General features: G+C 32.0%; 1 protein-coding gene across 2 annotated transcripts; it reads right to left on the bottom strand.

Moving 5' to 3' along the window:
• Positions 1–8309: 8309 nt before the first annotated feature.
• On the bottom strand, positions 8310–19453 carry LOC129320050 (photosynthetic NDH subunit of lumenal location 5, chloroplastic). 2 transcript variants are annotated; one of them, XR_008595613.1, is made up of 8 exons: positions 19316–19453; positions 18825–19055; positions 18332–18482; positions 18130–18218; positions 9831–9885; positions 9560–9651; positions 9270–9355; positions 8641–8780 (listed from the first exon to the last, which is right to left on the bottom strand). XR_008595613.1 is itself a non-coding variant. In XM_054965195.1 (7 exons), the coding sequence occupies exons 1-7, from the start codon at positions 19337–19339 to the stop codon at positions 8628–8630; spliced, it is 789 nt and encodes a 262-aa protein (XP_054821170.1). In that variant the 5' UTR covers positions 19340–19453; the 3' UTR covers positions 8310–8627. The 2 variants fall into 2 exon arrangements, 1 of the variants encoding a protein (XP_054821170.1); XM_054965195.1 differs by lacking the exon at positions 9560–9651 and having other exon boundaries at positions 8310–8780.
• Between the last annotated feature and the right edge of the window lie 5600 nt (positions 19454–25053).

Below are 25053 nucleotides of genomic sequence, written 5' to 3'. Positions count from 1 at the left end.
TATATGATATATCATGTAAGCGAATTATGAGAAATGAGCGTGAGAGACAGATATGAGTAGTGTAGCTTATTATACATTTTATGGATATATCGATATTCATATTAATTTCATCGCTACATTGATATAAAAATATAAAATTTGCATTGTTTATAAATTTTTTCGTTTTAAAATTTTATATCATACAAAAAAGTATAATTAAAATGAGAATAAATATTAAAAAGTTATTTCTTTTGAGTTATTATTCATATAATCAAAAGCCATTGACAATTCAGTTTTTAAAATTTTGTTCAGTATATGAAAAAAAATATCTAAATTTATATAGTAAAACTTAAGTTAAAAATAAAATCATTTTTTAATTTGCCCTTCTTTAAAAGCCAACTTTTTTTTATAGGCTTACTAGTTATTGCTGCGAGTATGTTTAGAATTGAATAGGATAAGGTAAGATGATTTAAAATGATATCCTAATCTTTAAAAGGAAAAAAAATAATTTTTCATCTCAATTTTTAAATTAATTTTCATGTCTCAATGTTCAAGAACTTAGCTGAGAGTATGATGTTCAATAGAGAAAAGTATGTTGAAGTCATGTTTAATGTTCACCAAATTTTGGAGGAATTTAGAAGTGTTATTTTTAGCAAAGACAATGGGAAAAAAATTAAAGGGCAGAAAAAAATTATAAGTAATTGTTAATTAATTTATATTTATCAAAAGATAAAAAGTTGATTAAGATCTTGATTTTTTAAAAAATTCCTACGTCTTTCTAATTGTGTCTTGAATGTAATAAATATAATATTTGATTTATTCTAAAATATTCATTAATCATTCAACAAAGTTAGTGTGTAGTTTGAAAAAAAAAATACAACACCTATTCAATCTCATATTCTAAATCAAGCAAAAATTTTAAAAAATGATTTATATTGTGATCTAAGAAAACTAGAGGTAAGACATATTTCATCCTTGCTTTTTTTCCTAATTTCTCCTTAGAGAGCGGGAAAGCTTGATGAGTTCAAAAGAATAAGGAAAAAACATGAACTTTTTCTAGAATTTTACAAAAGAGTTCAAAAACACTCACATTTATTTATGAGTTGAAGGTCGTTTTCACCAACTGTAAGCTAAATATTAATGGGATCTTAAATTTAATTGTGGATTATTTTTGTTCCTGAACATATGAAATTTATTAACTCCGTGCTCCTAACGTTTATGGGCCAGATTTTCCATTTATTTTAGTATGTGGGTCCCACTATTTTTATATTTTTATAATAAAATATTAAATGTGGGCCCACCACCTCTTTCATCCCCTCTCATCTCTCGCCCCCACCCCCTCCCACCATCTGCAAGTCAAACTGTATGCATGAGGCCGATTCAGTCGCCTCTCTCCTCCATTCCCTCTTTCCTTGTCCAACTCCCCACTGTGAGTTAGACTTACTAGAGTGAGTGAGCTTGGAGAGATTTTCATGAGCTGGAATTTTGCCATTGCAGACCTCCTTAAATTATTCCACTGCCATCCACATGAAGAAGCCATTGCTAGAACAAAAAACATCTGCATGAGACATGAAAGTAGAACTTGGAACTAGGCAAAATTTAATACACCAAACAAAACAAAGAAACATTGCAGCATATCAGTAAGGATCTCCATGCAAATGCTATTCACGGAGATTCTCCGAAGATTCATGAAAGTAGGCGAGTGTTTTTTTTTTTTTTTTTTTTTTTTTGCGAAAACCTCGCTAAAACCATGCTATTCAAAGACCTCTATTTTATTGTCCTAAAACATAGCATACTTGTGCTTATGGGAAGAACATTTTGAGAAAGCAACAATAACAAAGCCCAAATCACCTATATTAGAAAGATTATTGGGGGGCATGTATGTATTCATGAACATTCTCCCACTGAACGATGAGCTAGAACTTGTTCTTGTGGCCACCAACTTGATAACAGCCCTCTATTTCTCATTTCTTAGATGAATTCCATGGGAAGAACTGCGTTATCGCCAATAACAAGATCTTGTGGATACCAAAAGTGATATTAGAGTATATTAAATACATGAAGCTAGCTGGATATATAATATTTAAGCACTGAAAATAGTTTACTTTGAATGATAGATGTCAAGCCTTTACCAATAAATTGACAATGATGACCGCAATAAAAAAACCTATAGATTATGACAGAGCCACATGCAATTAAGGGGAGGCCATAGGCCCCCCTCACTTGGGAAAAATGACTTTGTCTTAAATATGAGTTTTTATATTTTGTAATTTGTACCATTTACGTATTATACTTTGTATCCCTCATTTTCATATTTTAAATTTTAAACTCATTTTATTCTTACTTTTTTAGTCTAGAACTATTCAATTTTTTAACTCAAACCCTCATGAATATTAGCCCACAATTTCATTATACTTAAATACTAATATTATTTATTAATCCTTTAAAAAATAGAAAAAATTTAATTTGATTAAACTAGAGTCGCGTCGTACTTGTTCTAAATACCATTCAAGGACTAGTCAGAAAAAGACAATGATAAATGAAGATTCAAGATTCAAGAGTAAACTGATTGATTGTCTGTCACTAGTTTATTACACTTATAAATTTACAATTGAAAGTTGAATTGAGAAACAAAGAAAAAGAAATAGTGAACGAGAAAGAGTGAATTTAAAAGAGATAAAAAAGCCTTTCTTGTTGTGAGGATCTTGGCTCCGTCATTGTCCCCCTGACCTAGGATCCTTGCTCCACCTATAGGCACTAGTAGTCTAGAAAAGGACCTTTAGGATACTGAGTTCATCGACGGTTGCCACCTTGAAGCTCATGACACCATTAGAAAGTATGGCGATGATGGGAGGGACATTAGGGGAGTTATTGAGTTTGTTGAGGGGGTTTCTGAAAGGAACAAAGCAAGTTCTACGTGTGGGCTTGCAAAGGGAAGGGATGTCTTGTGTGGCATCGACAACGACATCATCGAAGTCAAAAAGGCCATTGGGGATGGTTTTGAAATCAAAGGAAGAGAGGTCGTTGAGGGAATCAGGACCTCACGATTTGAGGAGGCATTTATGGTTGAAATTAGTTAACAAAGGTTATGTGAAAGTCATGAAAGTGAAGAAGCTCTGCGAGCTTGAGTATGGGATGCACAGAATTTGGCCGCGTCGAGGATATGGATTCAGAGATGGATAGGGAGAGAGAGAGGGAATGAAGGGGGGAAGGGGAGGAGAGAGAGGGATATTTTTTTTATATTATAAAAAATATTTTAAAAATGATGGGACCACTAAAAAAATATCAAAAAATTTAAATATAGAATCAACATAATGATAGAATTGGGAGAGTTCACGCCAAGGGTATGGAGACAACGAATCTGTAAGTTGAAAAATAAAATTAATCTCAAGTTGAATTTAAAATTTTTGGTAACTTTTCACGTTCAATTGAAAGAGAAAAATAACTCTTAACTTTTATATATTGGGATTGTGCAACTCCAAACAAAAAAATGGAAGCCTTGAAATGAGAAAGCTTAAAAGCTAAAATAATGCATATATCATGAAACTTTGCTCGTCTGTCGAGAGCTCATTACAAATCCTTACAAACTTTGAGTTTATGTTCCATGTGGTAAATACAATTGTCACTTGCCAGGCTCCAACCATACCTTCCTACACTTGGATTAGCATTTGTAATATTTAGAGCAAATTCATGGAGAATATTATGGCAAGTGGGCAAAGGCTTTTGGTACCATAAATGGACACCTCTCCCTAAATACCTCATGTTTTATGAATCTAAAGCAAAAGTTATCTTTCGTTAAAGTGTCTCTTGTTGCAGAGTGTACATTTAGTTTTCAATTTATATTTGGTAAAAATTTATTTAAAAAATTTAATTATTTGTTGAATTTAATAAAAGCACATTCTAAATGTAATTTGAATGTACTTTTAAAAATTATTTAAACAGGTTCAAAATTATATTAGAGGATTCAAGTATCAAAAAATTGTCCCGCTACCTCCCCTATGATATTGTGAAACAAATTACATCGATACAATCATACAACCTCCAAATCCAAATGTTGAAGAAGATTTCATCTATTGGAAGGCCTCTAATGACGAGAACATTTTTATCAAGTCAGTCGATAAAAATAATTGAAACTGCAATAGGTGGCAATTTTATTATCCAGTTGACAATCTTGAAATGTCTTGCTTATGAAAAGATTTAATATTTTTTCCACAAAGTTGCAATGCGCTGCGTCTAATCAAACACAGTGAAAACAAAAGATGACAATATTAGCCCCTAAGATATGTCTGTTTTTAGTTGCACTAAAGCTACCATTTACATTCCTTATGACCGCACCAAAGCCTCAAAAACTAGGGGAAATGATAATTAAAGACTTGTAAGGATATTAATGATAATTATAGAATTTAAATTATCAAAATCTCAATGAAAGACCATAATCTTTATTTGTAATTAAAAAAATGTGAATACTTAATTGAAAAATCTGCTAATCATACTTGAGATTATTCGTAATATCAATTAAAAATTTATGAAAGTTGAGAATCTCAATTTTTTACTATTAATATACAAATAAACTGTAACATCCCAATTTAAATTTTAATAGTTAATTTAGGTTAATAGAAATTTAAAAAAAAAATAATATTTAGATGTAAGAAAATTAGTAGAAAATAATTATTAAATCTAATTTAGGATATAATTCTAAATTAAAAAAATTAATTAAAAAAAATTAATAAAAAAATTATTAAATTATTATTATAATAAAAAAAGGGGAAAAGGTATGCCAAAAAAAAAAGGAAGAAGAAGAAGAAAACGAATTTGCTTTCGGCGCCGCATGAATAGTAAATATAAAATAATAATAAAAAAAAGGGGGAGAGAGAAGAAGAAATAATAAAAAAAAATGTGTGGGACCCACTGAATTTTTATAAAACTCACCCGTTTCCTTTCATTTCTTCAATTCCTTTCCTGCGCGCTAGCTGAGGCGGAGAGAAGCGAGTTGCCGGTGCGAAATATCTAAATTTTTAAGGTAAGAGTTTTTAATAGGATATTTAGGGTGTGATTTTAAGCTTTTCAAGACTAAGTAAGTGTTCTAAAAATTTTTCTTAGTCATCTTTCTTCTTTGGTTTCTGATTTTGTAGTGGTAGAAAATTTAAGATCTGGAAGAGGGATAAATTTATGTTGAATAAATATGGTTTTTGAGGTTGTTAGTAGTATAATAAATATTCTAGAGTATAAATTTATTGGTGATCTTTGAATTTGTGGCTTATGGATCAAATTCTAGACTAGATCTGAAAATATATGTTGATTTATTGAGATTTAGATGATTATTTGGGATGAGAAATGAATTATTATGGCTATAGGATTATGATTCTAAGCTAGAGACTTAATTTTTAATTTTTGGGTATTTTACGTACGAATTTATGAAATAAAAAGAAAATTTTGATAATAAAAATTAGTTTAGAAGTTGATTTTTAGATTATTAATGTTTTTGATAATTAAAAGAGGAGTTAAAAATTATACTTAATAGTATTAACTATAGATTTGTATTAAGATTGAGATTAGGAATTATGTTATATTTTTAATTCTATTATTAGAATTATTTTATTAGTTTCAAAAATTGAAACTAATATTTATAAATAATATGTTATTTGTAGATTGTATTACTGGTGAAGATTGTGGTGAGAGAGAAATTTTAAGGAATAATTTATTGAAAAAGCCACAAGGTAACCATGCTTTTAATTTATGATTAGTGTTACTTCATGTTAATTGGGTGATTATTGAGAAAATTATAAATTTTGCAATATTATATAATTGTGCAATATTATTATAAATTTATTTGATTATTGTGGGAGGTGTTGGGAGACTTGCTATTGTTGTTGTATTTATGTGCCACGTGGTATGCCCCTATTGGAACTCAATAGGTGGTTTGTAAGGGCTCGGGCTAATCTACCTTTGGCCGGGTAATTTAGCACCGAGTGAGGGCTACGGCTCGAGGTTAATGGAGGGATATAAGGATGGTTGTTTGTGTGTATTGTAATATTTCATATATTTGTTGGAATTATATTATTTTTAATTCTCACTTAGTAAGCACATATTTAACTGTTTGTATATACTATCATAAATTGGCTTTGGTTACTGGGACTTTTGAGTCTCATTATGTGGTTAACAATTTTCAGGAGAAGAGCCACAAGTGACACGTGGAGGAGTCCCAGAGGCTTAGTGGTATAGATCCACTGTTTCTTTTGGGTATTTAATTTATGATTTATAATGTGTTATATTGCTAATATTAGGGCTTTTTGTTTATTGTCAATTATATGAATATATAAATGTAATCATGCCTTTCAAACTATTTTTATTTTTGATACAATTTGGATGACTGTAATTTTAATATTTGGTTTACTTTGGATTGGTTAAAATGGCATGATTATAAGGCCAAATAACTGGCTTGTGTTGAAAATTGACTAAATTGCTTATTTTACTTGTTGGGAGTATAAGAATGGACAAATGTGATTTAGTTTACTTGTTGGGAGTATAAGGATGGACAAATGTGATTTAGTCTAATGGCATGTGGGAGGTAAAAATTTATCTGAAATGTTATAGTGTGTGAGTTGAAGCCAATTATAAAATATTTTATATCGAAATTATTGATATAAAATGTGTTGGGTGGCTGTAACCCAACTATGATTGAGTTAAATTATTAAAAAAAATTTTGGTGTGTTACATAAACCACTTAAAAATCAAGTAAATATATCTAAAATTATTTGTAATATTAGTTGAGAATTTACGAAAGTCAGTTATGAATCATAAGTGAATTACTTACGATTTTTTTCTTTCAATATATGGATGAATCACTTGAAAAATTTGATAAATACATTTAAAATTATTTGTAATATTAGTTAAAAATTTATAAAAATTAGTTGTGAATAGTAAATCAATTACTTATAATTTTTTGCTATCATTTGAAAAATCAACAAAAGATTGTTGAAAATTTTTGTAACGTTAATTGAGAATTTACTAATATTCATTATTAATCTCAAGTCAATCAATAAAAAATAATATATTGCAAATATGGACCATGATCTTCTGTTGGAATTTCAATAGTATAAGATATATAATTGTTATTAATGTTCTTTCAAATCCCTAATTGTCATTTTCTTCAAAAACTAGTTCTATTTATGCTGCCATTGCAAGAATGGATTATGTGGAATGCCAAAAATGAAGATGGTGGCACTTAAGCAAGAAGAATTCCTTGGAAACTATTCATTCATGTCTGTTAGTCCTTGGAGATTATTCCTTGAAGAACTCTTTAAAAGTAAAGTTAAAGAATAAAAATAACACTTAGTTCAACATTTTTATAGTAAAAAAAATATTTAAAAATTGAATGCAATGCCCATCAACAATAAACATAACAGTAGGATGATAAGGAAAGAAATCTTTAAAGTTGAGAGACAAAATTAATTCATAATTAAATTTGCAAAGCGTAAAGACTTTTTAAGTAAAATTAAGAAACAAAAATGACCTTCAACTTTTATTTTTTGATACATGCATCTCTTTTTATTTGAGATAAAAATAAATAAAAAAGAAAAATATAAAAATAATTAGTGAGAATTATATTGAAGTTCTACACAACAATTAATCACTACAAAGTTCATTGACAACTAAATTAAAACTATTGACAGTTGTCAATGGATCTTGCAATAATCAATTTTTTAATGTGAAAACTAAATGTAATTCTTCTAAAGTATTAATTCATTAGGGGTCTTCTATCTATGAATTGTGATGCAAAGATGTTCCAGATGTCAATGGCACGCATTGATATCCTATTTACTTGATAATATATATGCCAACCGGTACTCTTAAAACCCAAACTACGATGGTCAAACCACCACCCAAAGACAATCGATTTAACCTTACTCGTTAACACATTATAGAAATTAGCACCTTTTGGACCATTTAGAACCAAGTGATTTTGACAGGACCGAAATTAACCTGAAACCTGGAATAGGTGGATTGTTTTGAACCCTTTTTTTCTTTTTACTCTTATTTTAATAATAAAAATTTTCATTCAATTTAGAAATATTAACATCAACTTCCTTCTAATTTGTTATAGTAAAATTTTGAGTGATTTGTATACTAACATTACATGAATTGAACAGTAGAAAAAATTGAACTTATTTACTCAGAGGACAAATAAGATAAATAAATATTATTTTTATTTAATTTTTATATCACTAATTTGACCCGTGATTTAACCAATTAAACTATTGAAAACTGTCACACGCTAACCTTTCCAGTTTATCATCCAACCCAATTTTTGAAACGTTGATGCCAACAAGGAAAGTCTAACCACCATTTACTTGCAATGACCACAACAATTGGACAACAAATCTTGTCCAAACATCCTTACAAGTCCATCGCTATCCAAGGCCATTCAGATTGGAAATTTCCTTAACTTTTAATTCTACTAGAAGTCTGGAATAAAGATGGCTGCATAAAGTTTCAAGTTTAGCGTGTAGATTAAATAAAAATGATAATAAAACAAAAAAGCACTGCACTCCCGACTAGTCAACTAAATTTCAAAGGAGTAAACTTCTGGTTTTGGGAGAACAAACTAATCAGAATCTGAGCGCGACTAACAGAAATGTAAAACACCGTCAAGCCATTGGAAGCTCACCAGAGTCAATGATAACCACCTTCTTCCTCGGACGGTCACCTCGATCTGTCTCCTGTGATTCAATTAACCTAACAATGTCCATGCCTTCCAAAACTTGGCCAAATACTACATGCCTCTGATCCAGCCAGGGTGTCTGTAAACATGTAAACTAAGTCAAGACAAGGGATCATAAGCAATGTCCCATTAATAGCACGTTAAAGTTCTAATTTGAGCAACTGAATTTCACCAGAAATAGGGTGGTACTTCGATCACAATCATCAAATTTAGAAACGGGTGTCTCAAATTTTAATCCTCATGTAAACTCCATGGTCTTTCTCAATTGAACAAAGAAATTATTAATGCAAAAGTTGGACAAGATGGCAGAGCAGGCTCACCAGTCACAATTATTAATAGCATGCGTTTTTTTAAAAGTGGAGGATGACAACATGGCTCCATATCAATTGAAAACCCAGAGTTTCAAACATGCACAGAATCCACAGGGATCTCTGATTTTTTTTTTTTTTTCCTTTTGAGGCGTGGGAAGGTGATTATAAAACTTGTTTACTCTCTAACCATAATAAGCATGGGGGACAAGAAGATACCCCTCTGATAATAAAAATATTGAAGAGCAACGGAAACATACCTTGACAGTGCATATAAAAAATTGGCTCCCATTTGTGTTGGGGCCCGCATTTGCCATGCTAACAACTCCTGGTCCTACATGAGACACTACAGATATTCTAAATATCAGTATTATATTTGCAAAAAGTTTTCAATGGAATTGCATGATGAAAATAAAAGAAAAGGTCAATAGTTGCAATGTCAAAATATCATGTTATGAACTTCTGGAGAAAATTGAGTGAAAGGGTGAAGAGAGAAAAGAGAGAGAAAAACCATATTCATTAAACACTGTAAATAAGATAGGCTTCCAACCTGCACTTGCACTACAACTGCACCACTGCTCTTTCTCTTTACTTTCGATGCACTACAAGTAATTTCTTCTTTATAAATCACAACTTCGTAACCTAATCATACATTATTTTTTCAAGAATTACTCTGACAAAAATTTCTCTAAGATAAACTGATACATCAATCACATTATGCACCCCTTCATTTTCAAGGTAGCTAAGCCAGTTCTTATAATGCAGCGTCATTATGCTAGGCAAGCAAGATCTATGAAAGGCATAAACTTGGTTAAACTCACACTTGAAATTCTCATCTCTGAAAGTGCGGCCATAAATACTTTTACCTCCAGTTCCCTGAAATAGTTTCAAGAACTCATGGATCAGATTAATGTACCAGCAATGCAAGTTCATGATATTAAAAAATAGATTCTTTGAATAATATCAAAACATTAGGTTTGAACTAAGACGAACAAAATGCACAATGCATCATGGACTTCTCTAGTCAAATGTCAAAATTTATGGAACTGATAGAACAAGAATGAGGTAAAAATGATGCTAACTGCCAAACAGATGAAATTAGCTCTAAATGATTCAAGTCAACTCTATGCCCTGTTGCTTAATTATCAGTATTACTTTGATAATAGCTACAAATTTTTAGGGTTCAGGAGGAGCAAAGGTGGACTCAATGAGGGTTACAAGATTTTTTTTTTTTTTGAAAGAAAACTGAAATTTCATTTAAAACACTAAAAAATACAGCAAGGAAAGAAACTAGGGAAAGACTATCTTAACCCCTCATCATTCACATCTTCACTTAATCAAGGTGGGGGATGATCAAATGTACAAAAATACCAATCTAACCTGTAAGCTTAGATTATTAAAAAAAAAAAAATCACCCTTCCTTACCAGTTCTCTGGAGTCAAATATAGAAATATTCCACTGTGTATGAACAAAAGTCTAGCTTCCACTATTACATCAATGTACGGGTGATCTCTATCAACTTCTCTACTAATCAGATTGATTGCCTAAGGCTGAGCACAGTCCAAGACCACTTGCACATCTCTCACACTTCTATTCCAGCAGACTTCTAATCCCTTGATCATGCCTTTAATTTCAGTGAAAGCAGATGGATATTCCCCCTTTCTACAGCAAATGAGGACCACCCACTCTTTATCTTTCATCCATAATACAACTCCACATGAGCGAGCTGCTTTCTTTGTCCCTTGCTGAACCATCCATTTCTAGCGTGAAAGTGATCCTTTGATGTATCTCTAGTTGAGGTTAACTCATCCCAGCTTAAGTGAACTGGAATTTAGGAGCTGCATGTCTTGTTGCACTTTGAACATACTCTCTAAAGCATCCCCCATTAGCTCATTGGACTCACCATTGAACAGCTTGGAGTGCCTCCTTGTCCAGACATCGCTGCGAGTGTAGGCAAAAAGAATGTTCTGTGGCACTTTTTTAGTAAAATTCTTCCCAGCTTTATGAATCAGGTTCCATCTCAGCAATCTTTACCTTGCAGCCTATGAAATTTATCTCAGTTCTGATTTCACAAGGTTCAAATTTGATGAATAATCATTTTAGTAGTAAGTCCTGCAAATGACTGGAGGCAAAAAGACAAAATGGAAAAACAGATAGGGAAGCTCTTCCATTTGTCTGAGGCATTCTAGCAATCTCTGATCAAGCACATGGTTGTTTCATCCTCATTGCATCCTTAGAGGGCATGTGCTTACACTGATAATCTCCTTCTCCCAAGTTCCGCAATGTAAACTATGTCCTGAGCAAGCAGCCATAGAAAGGATTTAAATTTTTTATTTTTTTCATATTGCACGCCTCCATAGCATCTTCCATAAGCTTTCTTTACTTGAACTAGTACATGCAGTCAAAAAGCATATGCAAACTTAACAGTGAAAATACCATCTCAGGATGGTTTCCGTATAAAGGCATCTCCCCCTCACAACTCACTAGTAGGATGAACGTGAGTGACAAGATTAACAATATCTTGCGGTAACCAATACTCTAACTTTGCTCTATCCCCCTCCCCTAACGAAAGCAGAAAAGCAGCCACCCTATCATTCAAATTAACTTCATCATTCACTCTAATAACATAATCATAAAACCTCGTCACTCTGCTAACATAGTAAAGCTAGGTAGTGTTTTGGGAGGGGTAATCTACTTTTTGGCTCTTTAAATCTATAAGTTTGTGTAAGAGGGTGTGTAGTATTTTGGAAATTGAGAGTGATGAGGAGAATTCTGGCTTCTCAAATGCCAAGTTGGGGTGAAGGAAGATTATCTTGCTTCATCAGTTTCTCTTTCTATGTTTAGTGTGTTAGTGAGTAACTTACAATCCAAGTTGTTCTATGGTGTCTATTTACTCTATAATATGGGTGTATGAGGGAGACGGGGTTAGCTTGATTATCTTCCTTGTAATCCAATTTTATCATTCAGTAATAGTATTTTGAGTCCATTTATAGTTTATTTTATGGTTTTCGCATGTTTTAAACTTATTAGAATAAAGGGTTCTATCACATAATTTACAAGGGGCAGATTAAGGCTAGTTCAATCATCAAACCAAAAAGACGCATGTTCCCCGCTTATAATTCTCCTGGCTTCACCCAATTTAAATTTATCCCAAACTGAAAAACACCTCTCCAAGTTAAAGGTGAATTACCATTCTTCTTAACCAAAGGTGCCACCTCATCCCTACAATTACATTTAGCTCTTAGCACCTTCACCCAAAGGATGTTATTATGAGTCAAAAGTCAAAACTTTCCAACATAACTTCATCACATAAGCTTCATTTTGTTTACCTAGATCCTTGCACCCAAGCCTCCCCTTTCTTACCTTGCAACACATGACTCCAAGAAACAAGATGGATCTTCCTTTCCTCTTCTGCGCTTCCCCAAGGTAATCTTCAGCAGCACTTTACAACTTCTTTTAATAGCTATTTTGGAAGGAGCACGGTATTCATATAGTAACTCGATAAGGCTGAGATAACCAACCAAATAAGAGTAGTTTTTCTTGCCAATTTTAGAAATTTCCCTTTCTAATTTGCAAGGGCAAATAAGTTGAAGAGGTTCTTTTATATATCAAAGAAATTCCTAGGTATTTCCAAGGTCTCTTGTGAGCCCAACATCAAGTTTTTTTGCTAAGGTCATAAGCTCTAGAGAAGTGAACATTTCTCAAACAAGCTGCCTTAGTCTTGCTTCTATTCATTTTTTTTTTGTCCTAAGACCACAAAATCTAAGAAAGCATAGGCCCCCTATTTATTAAGTTGGATGGGTTTCCACTTTTTCTCCTTAATACTATTCTCAATAACATGGCTCAACTTCTCCACACATAAAGTAAAAATGTAAAGAGATTGAATCTCATTGGCTTAGAACTCTTGAAGGTTTGAAACTTTCAATGAGCTCCCTATTCCAAAGAATATGTCATGGACTCTAAATGCATGCCATTATTACCTTACAAAGTTTATCATCAAAGCCGACTTCCTTTAAAATATGAAGGATGAAGCTTTACTCAAGCCTATCATAGGCTTTTTCAAGTCTACTTTAATTGTTGTGAATTCTTTATCCCCCTTCTTAATCTTTCATAGAATGGCTGACTTCCTAGGCATGATTATGATATCACATTTTGTCTACTAGAAATGAAACTTCTTTGATGTCCCACAACCTAAGCCAAAACAGTGCTGAACCTGTTTGTTATGACTTATTGTCAGAATTTCATATTTTTATAGCTCACATTGCATAAAGATATGGGTTGAAAACCTTTCACTGAATCAGCCCTTTGAATTTTAGGCTCTCCATTCCAAAGATTCGTTTTGTCTAAATTACTAGATCCAAAGGGAAACATCAGCATTTTTGAAGTTGAACAGCATGCTTCTTTACATTGTGGGGAAGAAACTTTTGACCATTTGCCATCTCTTTGCATATTTGTTGTGCACACTTGAGTAGGTATAGATAAGCAAAAATTAGTTTAAAAAAACATTTAAAATATGAATGATATCCAGCAACAAGAGTAGGGTGGCATATGGGTAGAGATCCAAGATTTAAACCCTCCTAATCTAATTAAGGGGAAAAGAAAGATATGAATGACATATCATCTATCAAAAAATAAGTATGAAATTGTTAGGCCTGCAATGATCCAATCACAGTTGAGAAAATATGAAAGCAAAAAAGAGAGTTGCACCTATGCAATCGAACCCCTGAAGACTCATGAGAGGAGAAAGAGAAGAATGGATAAAATAGCCTTACTAACTTGGGTGAGGAAATATAGGCATGAATGGGAGAGTGATAGAAAGCAAGCAAAATGTAAGAGACTAAAAGGAGAATCTCTGGCCTTCTAAAAGCTAGAGAAAGACAGCCTATTATTTTCTTCTGAATTTCTACAGTCTATCACTTTTTTCTACATTTCTACTCCATAGTTGTGATGGAGCCCAGATCCAAACAAAACCAAAATAACCTTCTATTGAATATACAGCTCAATAAAATAGTAATAGAAGTCTATTACAACTCACTTGCAAGCTATAAAAAGACTCACAATGGAAATAAGACACTGAAAGTGACAAAAAACTAAGCCCACACTCTAACAAGGCCTATGAATGGATTATACTCTTAAAGCATAAAGGATAAAGGTAAATGATAAGAAAGAGGAACCTCCTCTATCCCTAACCTGGTGTTCGAGAGACCAATCACCCTCCCTCACAATACTCACTTTCTGCCTGCCTCGCTGAAATGTCACTCCCTGAATATATGCAGCAGATAGTCCTCTCTATCTCTCTTCCTCTCTCACAGTCCTTATGCACTCCACATGTCTTGGGCTTGGCCCATTGGATAGTGACTCATTAGTCATGGGTCTATCATTACCTAGCCGTTCAAGCTTCACCTTATCCTCCAGGGGAAAATGAGAATTGAGCATTAGATGATTCCTTTGTAAACAACTTAACTTTGGTTTGCTTGAAAAATCTCTAGCAAATAGAAGATATGGTTGCCATTTTGTAGACCAACACTTGTTAAGATGTGTCCCCTAAAAATTTGCTCATTATGACTCAATTCAAGTCGGTTTTGAATCCTATTTGAATACAGGACAAGAAGAGCCATGCCAGGACTTCTACATCTGAGCGCTTTGATTTTAGCAATATTGCAACACTTAATCACTTGTTATTCATTAGCGGCCATGTAGCAGTTCCTTTTTGTAGCCAAATGTAGAATGCCTGAAAACACTACTGTATGGCCAAAGTCTATTCTATTTGCAACTCCTTTGCCTCCCTTTTCTTCAACTAGAAAACAATTTGCATCATTTCTTGTTCCATAATAAAATATTTTATCATCAGTAATAAACAAGATGGGCCACTGCTCAAGTGTATTATATTCAACTATGTAGCTTGAGAGGTTACACAACCAAGACTTGAGTTTTCCAACAGCAACTGATGATGCCATAGATTGGGAAATATCAGGCGCTTGAAGAAAATAATTTGGCTGGTTCATGTGTCTACTCCTTCTGCTATTGACAGCAATGATAAACGCATGCAAACCACAAGTGAAAGCTATTGTAACAACTATTAATCCACTTGCTAATCCAGGGATAAATTAAGCATTGATTCTTGAACAAGTTACCAGGTAGAGTGTAGGCATAGAACTATCAAATAGCAATGCCAAATTTCTGTTGCTACCTTCATGCTCACAAGTTTCAGCCCATACAAATTTATTTTGCTTCTCAAACCAGAATATCACTTCAACCAACACCAAACACATAAATAGAATGTTGATATGGGCATTCATGTGGAGCTTTTTCCATGCTATAAGGGGATCAAATGGAAAAGCCCAATAACATGTCCAAAATATCCCACCATGCTTGACAAGTTCCCATGTTTCTCCTTTTCTTTTTGTGTTGGCAATAAATAAGGAAGAAGCCATGGTTGCTCTTCTTGACTCATCCCGTAAACTAGAGCATACATATGCAGAAGCAATACTCGCATGCTTACCTTCTCAAAAATCATAATTGCCATCTTTCTGCTTCTACAACGTTTCTTTACATCCCTCTTTATCTTCCGATATTAAAAACAGTTGAGGAAGCATCAATTTTTGGTTCTTACCTTTATCATTGTCCTCGAACACCCCAACTATAACCCCCCTCATTTTTTTGCTACACAGAATTTCTTAGGCCTTCATCAGCACTTTTGCAACTGTTGTGAGGAACTTTAATGCTGGTTTGCTCATTGTTGCGCTAGCTCCAGCAGAAATTCACACAAGGCTATTCCCACTCCAATATGTCTCTTCCAAAATCCCAAAAGCCCAGAAAATTTCTCTAGACGGTCTGAAACTTGTGAATGAAGAAGTGGGGTGTGCATAAATCCCAAAGCCGAACACCCAATTGTGACAAAGAGCAGCTTTATAGCCATCATTTCTTACTGGGTTAACAATGAAGAGCTAAGAAAACTCCTCAAAGTGGCGCAACTTCAGTAGAAGTGAAATCTCTCTCTCCTAGTTTAGCGTTAAAAATGAAAATGAAGAGACCCTCTCTGTCACAAAACACTACGTATTAGCATGTTTTGGTGGCTTTTCATATTGGGTAGGGTTAAAAATAAAATAACTAGTCCAACTTAGTTGTTGGGCCAAGTTATTGTGGCTAGGGTTTATCAAATAAAGAACACAGGCTTTTCCTTCCCATAAGCATTTAGGGCTTTTACCCTAATTAATGTGCCATACCCGATTCAATACCCATTTTGTTCCCTCCTTGTCCTTGTCCTTGTCCTTGAGGTGTTCTGCCTGACGTCATCGCCTTTCCTAGTTTGAGCAAAACATCTTTTTGCTATGTTTGTCAACGCCCTCTACTGCCAAAACTTGCTGCTGCTGCAGGTGCACACAAAATGTCTTTTCTCCTTAGACACAACATTCTTCCATTCTACTCCTAGCTCCTTTAATGATCAACATTAACTTCAATTCATCATTCATATCCTCCTTAAATGTTTTCCCTTCATTTGAGTTCTTGAGAGCTACAAATTCATTATCTCCCACCCCAATATAATTCCCTTCTCCAGTTTCTTTTGGTTGAGATTTCCACCCCTCCTTCAATTTCATCAGTACTAAGTCCACTTCAACAATGCCTTCTTCTATACTCCTTTCAGTTTCTGCTTCCTTCTCTTCTTTCACACTCCTCAAGTTGTCTTTTATATCTTCAATAAGTTTTTCCATTTTTTGAACGCCTTATACCCTTCTTCAATGCTGTTTGCATTTCGTTCATTGTTTCTTCCATATCCTTCAATAATCCTACAATTTTGGCTGTGGCTGCCTGAGAACTCGCCATTTTCCCCAACTTGACCTGCTCTAATACCAAAATGATAGAACCCAGATCCAAATAAAACTAAAATATTCTTCTATTGAATATATAGCTCAATAAAACAGTAATAGAAGTCTATTACAACTCACTTGCAAGCTATAAAAAGATTCACAATGGAAATAAGATACTGAAAGTGACAAAAAACTAAGCCCACACTCTAACAAGGCCTACGAATGGATTATACTCTTAAAGCATAAAGGATAAAGGAAAATGATGAAGAAAGAGGAACTTCCTCCACCCCTAACCTGGTGTTTGAGAGACCAGGCACCCTCCCTCACAGTACTCACTATCTGCCTGCCTCACTAAAACGTCACTCCCTAAATATATGCAGCAAATAGTCCTCTCTATCTTTCTTCATCTCTCACAGTCCTTACGCACTCCACATGTCTTGGGCTTGGCCCATTGGATAGTGACTCATTAGTCATGGGTCCATCAAGCTGTAATTCATCTAAGCCCTTTCTCGTATATCTAACATCAATTAGAGGGAATCTCAGCTTTTTTTTTTTTTGTGGTAAATAATACACATGAAAGAGGGTCTCAACAGAAACAAAAATTTTAGGAACTTAAAAGAGAGTTGGCATTATGCATGTCATGAAGATTTGTGATAACAGAATATATAAAACATGTAAAACAGAGATCTTAAATATAGAGATTAGAGACAACTAAAAGGAGAGAATCACTCTTATGCTAGCCTAAAGTCAAGAGGACCAAAAACCAAATCAAGGTGGCCTCCATGGATGTGATTTCTCTGGCCACTTGACTGATAAAAGATACCATTATTTAACATCCTTGAACAAGACTAAAACTTGTGCTACCGCATCAATTTGTACAACATCACTACCCTTGATGACCACACTGATTTGCAAAAGAAAAGTTGACTTTGGCAACCCATTTGGAAGATCAATCATTATAACATGATTCTGACAGCAGAGCACATGGGCTATTCCAGGAAATGGCATACGTACATAGTACCCCTGGAAATTAAATAGCAGGTCTGTCTTGAGCCATAGACTTCATGCACCTCATCGTGTAATGAATCAGCCCAACACAATGTATGTGAACCCAAAAAAGGTGCACAAAAGCTAATAACAAAAAACGCATAATAAAAAGGGAAATAACTTCAAAAAAGTCAAAGCCATTCCAGTTTCTTATAACTATTCCCAAGCGTACATCAAAACAGAGTGGAGTTAAAGTATCTGGTCAAGTAAACTGCAGTTCTTGGACTGTAATTCCACGAACATAAGAAGTAAGAACAGTACTCACATTCCCCTTGTCAAAGTCCCCTCCCTGAATCATGAAATCCTTTATTACGCGATGGAACGTAGAACCTTTGTACCCAAAGCCCTTCTCTCCTGAGACAAAGTTGCAGCGATGAAAAGATCAGGATTTATTAACACTGATCAAAGTGAACCAGGCAGAACATTAGAAGCAGTGAAACAGTTTATCCAATGATTTACACAACAACCTGTGCAAAGGGCTCGGAAGTTCTCTACTGTTTGGGGCACATCATCACCGTAGAGTCCAATCACAATCCTTCCAGCAAGCTTCCCCACAGGATTTCCAATGCTTATGTCAAAATACACCTTGTGACTAATTTTTGATTGTAAAGGTGCTTCCTGAAAATAAACAAAATACAAGGCAAGTTAAACTGATGGTGATCGATATAGTAGCCAGAGCTGAGCTATTTAAGCTTCAGAAAATCCAATGGACTACAATTGATAGCCCTAGCTCGCGGATAGTTAGTCCAAGAAGTATAAGATTCGAAGCAGAAAATACTTTAAGAAATCAATAACTGCCAGAAAAATGACAACTCAAAACCACAAACCTACAATGACTTCGACCTTTCCTCGTATGTATACCAATGCTGGTTATTTCTTCTGAATTTTAACAAAATTAACAGTCCACCAGCAGCCATAATAGCAATGACGATAAAAAGAGCAATAAGAAAAACGCCTGACCTCAGAACTGGCCTGAACCAAGCTGGTAAAACGCGTTCTTTCTGGGGAAGAAGCATTCCGAGAAGAAGAGGAAGGCACCAAACGCAACGAACCAGCAAAGGCGCTCAATGAGGAGCATATATTCGATCGCGTAGGAAATCCCGCGAGCTTAAATGAACTAGCACTGTTCATAGGATACATAACTCTGATCCCAGTTCCGTTTTGTGGACTCGGCAAAGACCCGACATTTGACTGCGCCAAGACAACGAAAACGAGTGAAGCGTAAATGAAATTAAGAATCACAAAGCGTTCACATTTTTTCTATTTCATGGGTATGAGGAAAATTTCAAAGGACAAGGGACACTTAGCATGCCATTAATGGAAGAACCAGCCGTGCCCAAAATAATAATTTTAATAATGGATAATCGACAAAGGAAGACGCAGTCAGCGGGAAACATTTCCCGGTGATTTGAAGGTTTCCTGGAGAAGGTATGGAAGAGGAAGGGGTTTACCACCGTTGAAAGAGCAGCCGCCATAGATGAAGAGCTACGCAGGACGGCAGTGTCTCATCTCCCAGGCTGCAGAATGTAGATGATATCTGGGAACTGAGATGGGCGTATGACGTATATCCGTAAAAACTCCGGGAAAATGACACGAAAGGACCTAGAAACAATGTTAAATGTGTAAATTGCACCTCGATTTTGGGGGGGGGGGTTTACAATTTGCCAATTGTCCATTTTGACCATTTTTTTGATAAAAAAGATACTTTAAAAATTATTAAAAAAACTAAAAATTATAATAAAAAATATAAAAATAAATAAAATGATAAAAAATATATTCTTTTCTATTATTATATAATCAAATAATGTTTAAAATTAACTTTTATTAATAACTATAACATTGTGCTGTTTTTAAAAATTAAAAAAAATATTTTACACTATAAATAAGTTCATGATTTATTATACTATTGAATTAAAAAGTTTAAAAGATAATTTAATCATTTATTCCTTTTTTTATAATTCCATCACTTTTTGTCTTAACTTTTTTTATGCAACATTTTTTTCATTTTGTTAAAAAAATTAAAACATGCTTCATCATGGCTATTGACATTTAAAAAATATTTTCATATTATATTTATATAATATGATATTAACATGTTTTATATTTATATGACTATTAACATAGAAATCTTTTATAGATTATTTATTTTATAATAAATTATTTTTATTAATTTTTTAACTCATTAAAATTCATTAATCATTATTTGATTATATACAGGCATATTAAGTATATGAAGCTAGTTATATGAGTCTTACCCTAATTTTGAAGTTACCTTTTAATTTTTTTTCACAAGTAAAAAGTTTATGAATAAAATAAAAAGTTCATATTTTTAATGTGTATAAGAGTAAAAAGAATTGTAAAAAACAAGTTATTATTAAAATACCTTACTTTACATTTGTCGTGAGGATAATAAATTTTACTAGTGGTCTTTTTTAAAAATACTATTTTTTTACATTTTTTTGCTACGTTAATCATCTTTTTTCACTTTATTTAAAATAAAAAAAAGCTAAAACACGCCTAACTCTGACTAGTGAAATTTAATAAAAAATTTTATATTATCTTTTTATGATATTATGTTAGCATATTTTTTGTGATATCATGTTAACACATTTTCATACTAAGTTTTTATGATAATATATCAAAGTATTATTTTTTTTCAATTACTTGGTTTTCAAATTACATTTTAAATTTTCATGAATAATAAGTTTATAAATAAAATAAAAAAGAAAAAATTAGTGAAAGGGACTTTGCTGAAAGGAAAATTAATCCCAAGAACCAAATATAATTCAAAAATCAAATGCAATATTTTATTCATTAAAAAAATATAAATGATCAAAATACCTCTCTCTTTAAATCAATGAAATTAGGAAAAAAAATACAAAAGCTATTGTTCAATATATATTTCTCAAGCCAAAAGCCTTATACCCTACCCATAAATCAAACCAGAAGCCTTGCACCCACCCTATAAGCTTTACACCCCAAGCCAAAAGCCAAAAATTCTCACTCAATGCAAGTGAAATAAGTTATATGACATAACATAAAGTTGCTTGGATAGCATTTAGGCCTACCCATGTATTTACTGTTGTGATATACTCAGTGAGATGCAATATTATATACACAAGCAAGTTCTTAACAACAAGTTTATATATACACGTTCACATATATTCATACATCCTAGTTGACAACTTAAACCTTTAGCTGCACTATTATACAATTCGTTACATTCAAGTGATCATATCACTATCGAAAAGAAGCTAGCCCTTTTTTACTTTCTTTTCCAACCTTCTCTTGCTCTTTTCGCTTGTATATAAAGATAATGAAGTGAAACATACGTCCCAATAACTTGGATAAACCCCAAATACCGATTAATCAATAAAATTATAAACAAAAGATAAAGTAGCATAAATTTCAACAAAATAGTATAAGTATGCACATACACAAAATCATACCCATCTATCCATTATGCTTATGCACTTTTAGTTCTCACTAACAGAGCAAGCTCAATGCTCGAACCGAGAGTTCCGGCCTTACACTAAACAAGGCTCACTAAACCTTTGTCTTAAACTAAGTATCATTAGTATGGGTAATCTCTTGGGTCTCCACTAGTGAAGCATTCTCAACACCTGAACTCTTAGGACTTCCTAACCTTACATAAGATGGGACCACGACCCCCTGCCCTATTTTAAGGTATACTTGTGGATCATTCTCCTAAATCCTTCTTGGAAAAGCAAGCTATACACTCAAGACCTTCAGGATTTCATAACTTTACACAAAGTAGGGCCACGATCCCCTACCTTAGTTTAGGGTACAATCGCGAATACAAATGTGCATGCTTTTGACATACATTTCAAACATTACTTACACGCCCACATGCATATTTTCTTCATAATATTGCTACTCTATAAGTTTACAAACACATTGCATACTTTTATATAAAGTACTTGTAAATAATTTCACAAACTAACAAATAAAATGGTTACTCTAATTATCTTTTATCCTTATTACCAAGAGTTACTAATCACATTGAACTTTTTAGGGTGCAAATTTTCGCAAACAACTTCTCAAGTAATCAATTTACACAATACAATATCTCTCAGTTAGTTCTTAACACTTAGCATGGACACTACTTGGCTAAAACAAATCTCTCAATACATAACATTGGTCAACCAACACCTTTTAAGTTTACATAACCCATTCTTTATAGCCATTGACCCTTGAGCTTATCCAAACAACCAAAATACCTCTAATTCTAACTTGTTAATCAATTTTCTCCATTTTTACCCCAATAACATGAAGAAGAATATGAGTGATCAAAATAGAATTTATCCCTTACATTAATTAAGAAATATTATTGGGTGACTCGATGAGTAAAATTGAAAAAATGCATGGCCATTCTATAATGAAAAGGGTCTTTCCATTATCATAGTCATTCCACTCAGAGATCAAAAAAGTAATCATCAAGTGAAAGAAAATGACAATTCCATATCTCATACTTAACCAAAATATCATGTGACAAAAGGGACGTGATATAATTGCATGATAGGTTATATTGGATCATCAATCTTTATATGAATTAGGTAGTTGCAATATCTTATTAGAGGCCACTTGTGATTTATAGACTAGTAGCGTTATTGGCCAAATGCCAACTTCATATGAGCTCATAGGGTCACACATAAGAATAGTTTAACTCGAGTTATAATATCCAAGTTTATTGAATCTGGAATGTGTCTAGATTCAATTAATGCAATGTTTTATATAAGATGAACTAATTATATGTGTATGTATTTGAATATTTATCTAATAAATATTTGTATATATATGTATATGAAATATAACATTCAAAATATAACATGCTTGCATATATGTATTTTCAATATATATATATATATATATATTTGTGTATATATATAATATAACAATATATATCTAATATATTATATTATATTATTGTGTTAGTTTTAAATTTAGTTTTATATGATAAATTAAATTTAATGACTAACATGATATAAGAAGACATCATATCAGTTCTATAATTTAAATTTATAAGATAAATTTAAATTAGACATGATATTATAAATTTACTTTGCGAGATAAATTAAATTTAATTGTGTTAGTTACAAAAACCTTAATCTATATAATATAGATAATGGACGAGTTTTTAGTGAGAGAGTCTATTGACAATAAAATTTTAAGAGTTACGAAAATATCCTAAAAAACAAAAGGAGCTTTGATTGATGAACAGAAGTTGGAAGCGGTAACACGCTGTTCATGTGAATATCAATAGAGGGAGTCGATCTACATTGTCAGCTCTTGAGGTTCAAACACTTGAAAAAAAACTTGAGAAGTTTGACGCTAGAAAATGTATTTCTTCTATCCACTTTGCTTAAACAAATTTAATCAGTCTATGATCATGATTGAGATTTAAATTTTAATTTTTTATTGCGCCTGTCAATCTAACAAATTTAACTCCCAATAATTATACATTCATTTCCAAATCAATCATTACATTAATATTTTATAACAATTTCTCAACACATAAATATGAGTCCCACAAGGCAATTCCGTGTCAAAGTAGAATTTTCCATAATATATTTCAGGCTTCAGTTTCATCAAGCATATTATAAACTTTTTAATCACACTTATCGAATCACACGTTTAAAAAAAAATCACAAACATGCATGATAAGTAGGAAAGTAATTACCTCTTGCCAAAGCCAATAAAAGTGAAGCCTTGTAATTAGATTTGTAATCAAAATAAGTCTACATGAGTTATATAGATAGTTATCGACATATAATTTCCTAAAAGATACTTAATTTTAAAGGACTTGATTGTAGTTTTTGAATTTTATGAAACTTATTTATAAATTAACCTATTCCATGAGACCGATACTTAATTTTCCTATATTTTAATATAATCTTACTATTCATTAATAACATTAAATTAATATTAATTATGTCATAAATTATTTCAAATAGAAGTTTTATAGAAATGACAACATCATTTTTTTCAACTAATGATTGCTTATTACTTAATACTTCATTTGTCTATTTATGAGTCACTTTTAACATATTTTATCATAATTCAAGAAAATCTTAAAACTCGTTAACTTTATATAAATATTTAATACTCTTTTTAATCCTTATTATAGGGTGCCTTCTTTTTTGGTCTTTAATATAGAGCATTTGATAGGGTATTATTTACATTGTTTTTCAATATTACTCCTATTTAAACTTATTAATTATGAGAAAGAATGAAACTCAAATTTAAAAACTTTTCATTTAAATAGGGTTAAAATTAAAAGTTAGAATTTATTCTATTTTAAGATAAAATTAATAATTTAACCACCTCTCATTTGTTTTGATGAGGTAATTAGATGTGTCTTATAATAAGGATAAAGGAGAGTAAGTTTCAAGTTTTGCTTCTATTAAATATATATACTTTTATAATATATATTCTATCATCAATATTTAATAGAGGTCAAAAGAAAAAATTTATAATGAGAATTTAATTATGTAATTTATAAATATGATAAAAAAATAAACTCCCCTCAAAGTCATGAATAAGATTGAGAGAGTTTTTAAATAATTTTAATACTATTCGTACACTTTATTATCACCATTTTCCATATTTATTTTTCTTTTCATCCTTATTAAATATTAAAAAATAATTTTTTGTTAGAGATAGAGATAGAATTTATTAAATTTTAAGATAACAATAAAATTTATTAAATTTTAAAATAGAATGAATAAAATTTAGAAAAAATAAATCATTTGATCATTATAATTTTGATCAAATTATGACTCAATCCTTTAATTTTGATTCGTTACACCTCAATTTTTAAAGTTTTGATTCAGTTATAAATCAGTTCCTGAATCTCTTACAATTTAGTTTCTAAAATTTTAACATCTTAAATATTGATCTCTATATTTTAAAAAATAAAATTATAAAAAAAAATTTTAAAAACTAAATTGTAAGAGATAAAGTTTATGAATTAATTTACAATCAAGCTAAAATTTTAATAATTAAATTAAAATAAATTAAAGTTGAAGGGTTAAGTTATAATTAAATCAAAAATATAAAGATTAAATGATTAATTTTTTATAAAATTTATTATTTCCCGGCCGGAATTGTTGAAGAAAGTGACATAGGCGCCCTAAATTATCCCACTCAGATCCAATCAAGTCCCTCT

The sequence above is a fragment of the Prosopis cineraria genome, unplaced genomic scaffold (genome assembly GCF_029017545.1).
Source record: "Prosopis cineraria cultivar Desert tree isolate PC_DT_omini unplaced genomic scaffold, ASM2901754v1 PC9, whole genome shotgun sequence".
Taxonomy (NCBI): Eukaryota; Viridiplantae; Streptophyta; class Magnoliopsida; order Fabales; family Fabaceae; genus Prosopis; species Prosopis cineraria.
This window is presented reverse-complemented; position numbering and strand designations above follow the sequence as displayed.

Excerpts from the sequence above, each read along its gene's own strand:
- LOC129320050 (XM_054965195.1), bottom strand. The coding sequence starts at position 19,339 with ATGGCGGCTGCTCTTTCAACGGTG. Across the intron at positions 19,056-19,315 it reads CGGCTGCTCTTTCAACGGTG|TCAAATGTCGGGTCTTTGCC; the intron begins GTAAACCCCTTC and ends GTCTTGGCGCAG. Across the intron at positions 8,781-9,269 it reads TTTTTATATGCACTGTCAAG|ACACCCTGGCTGGATCAGAG; the intron begins GTATGTTTCCGT and ends ACATGTTTACAG.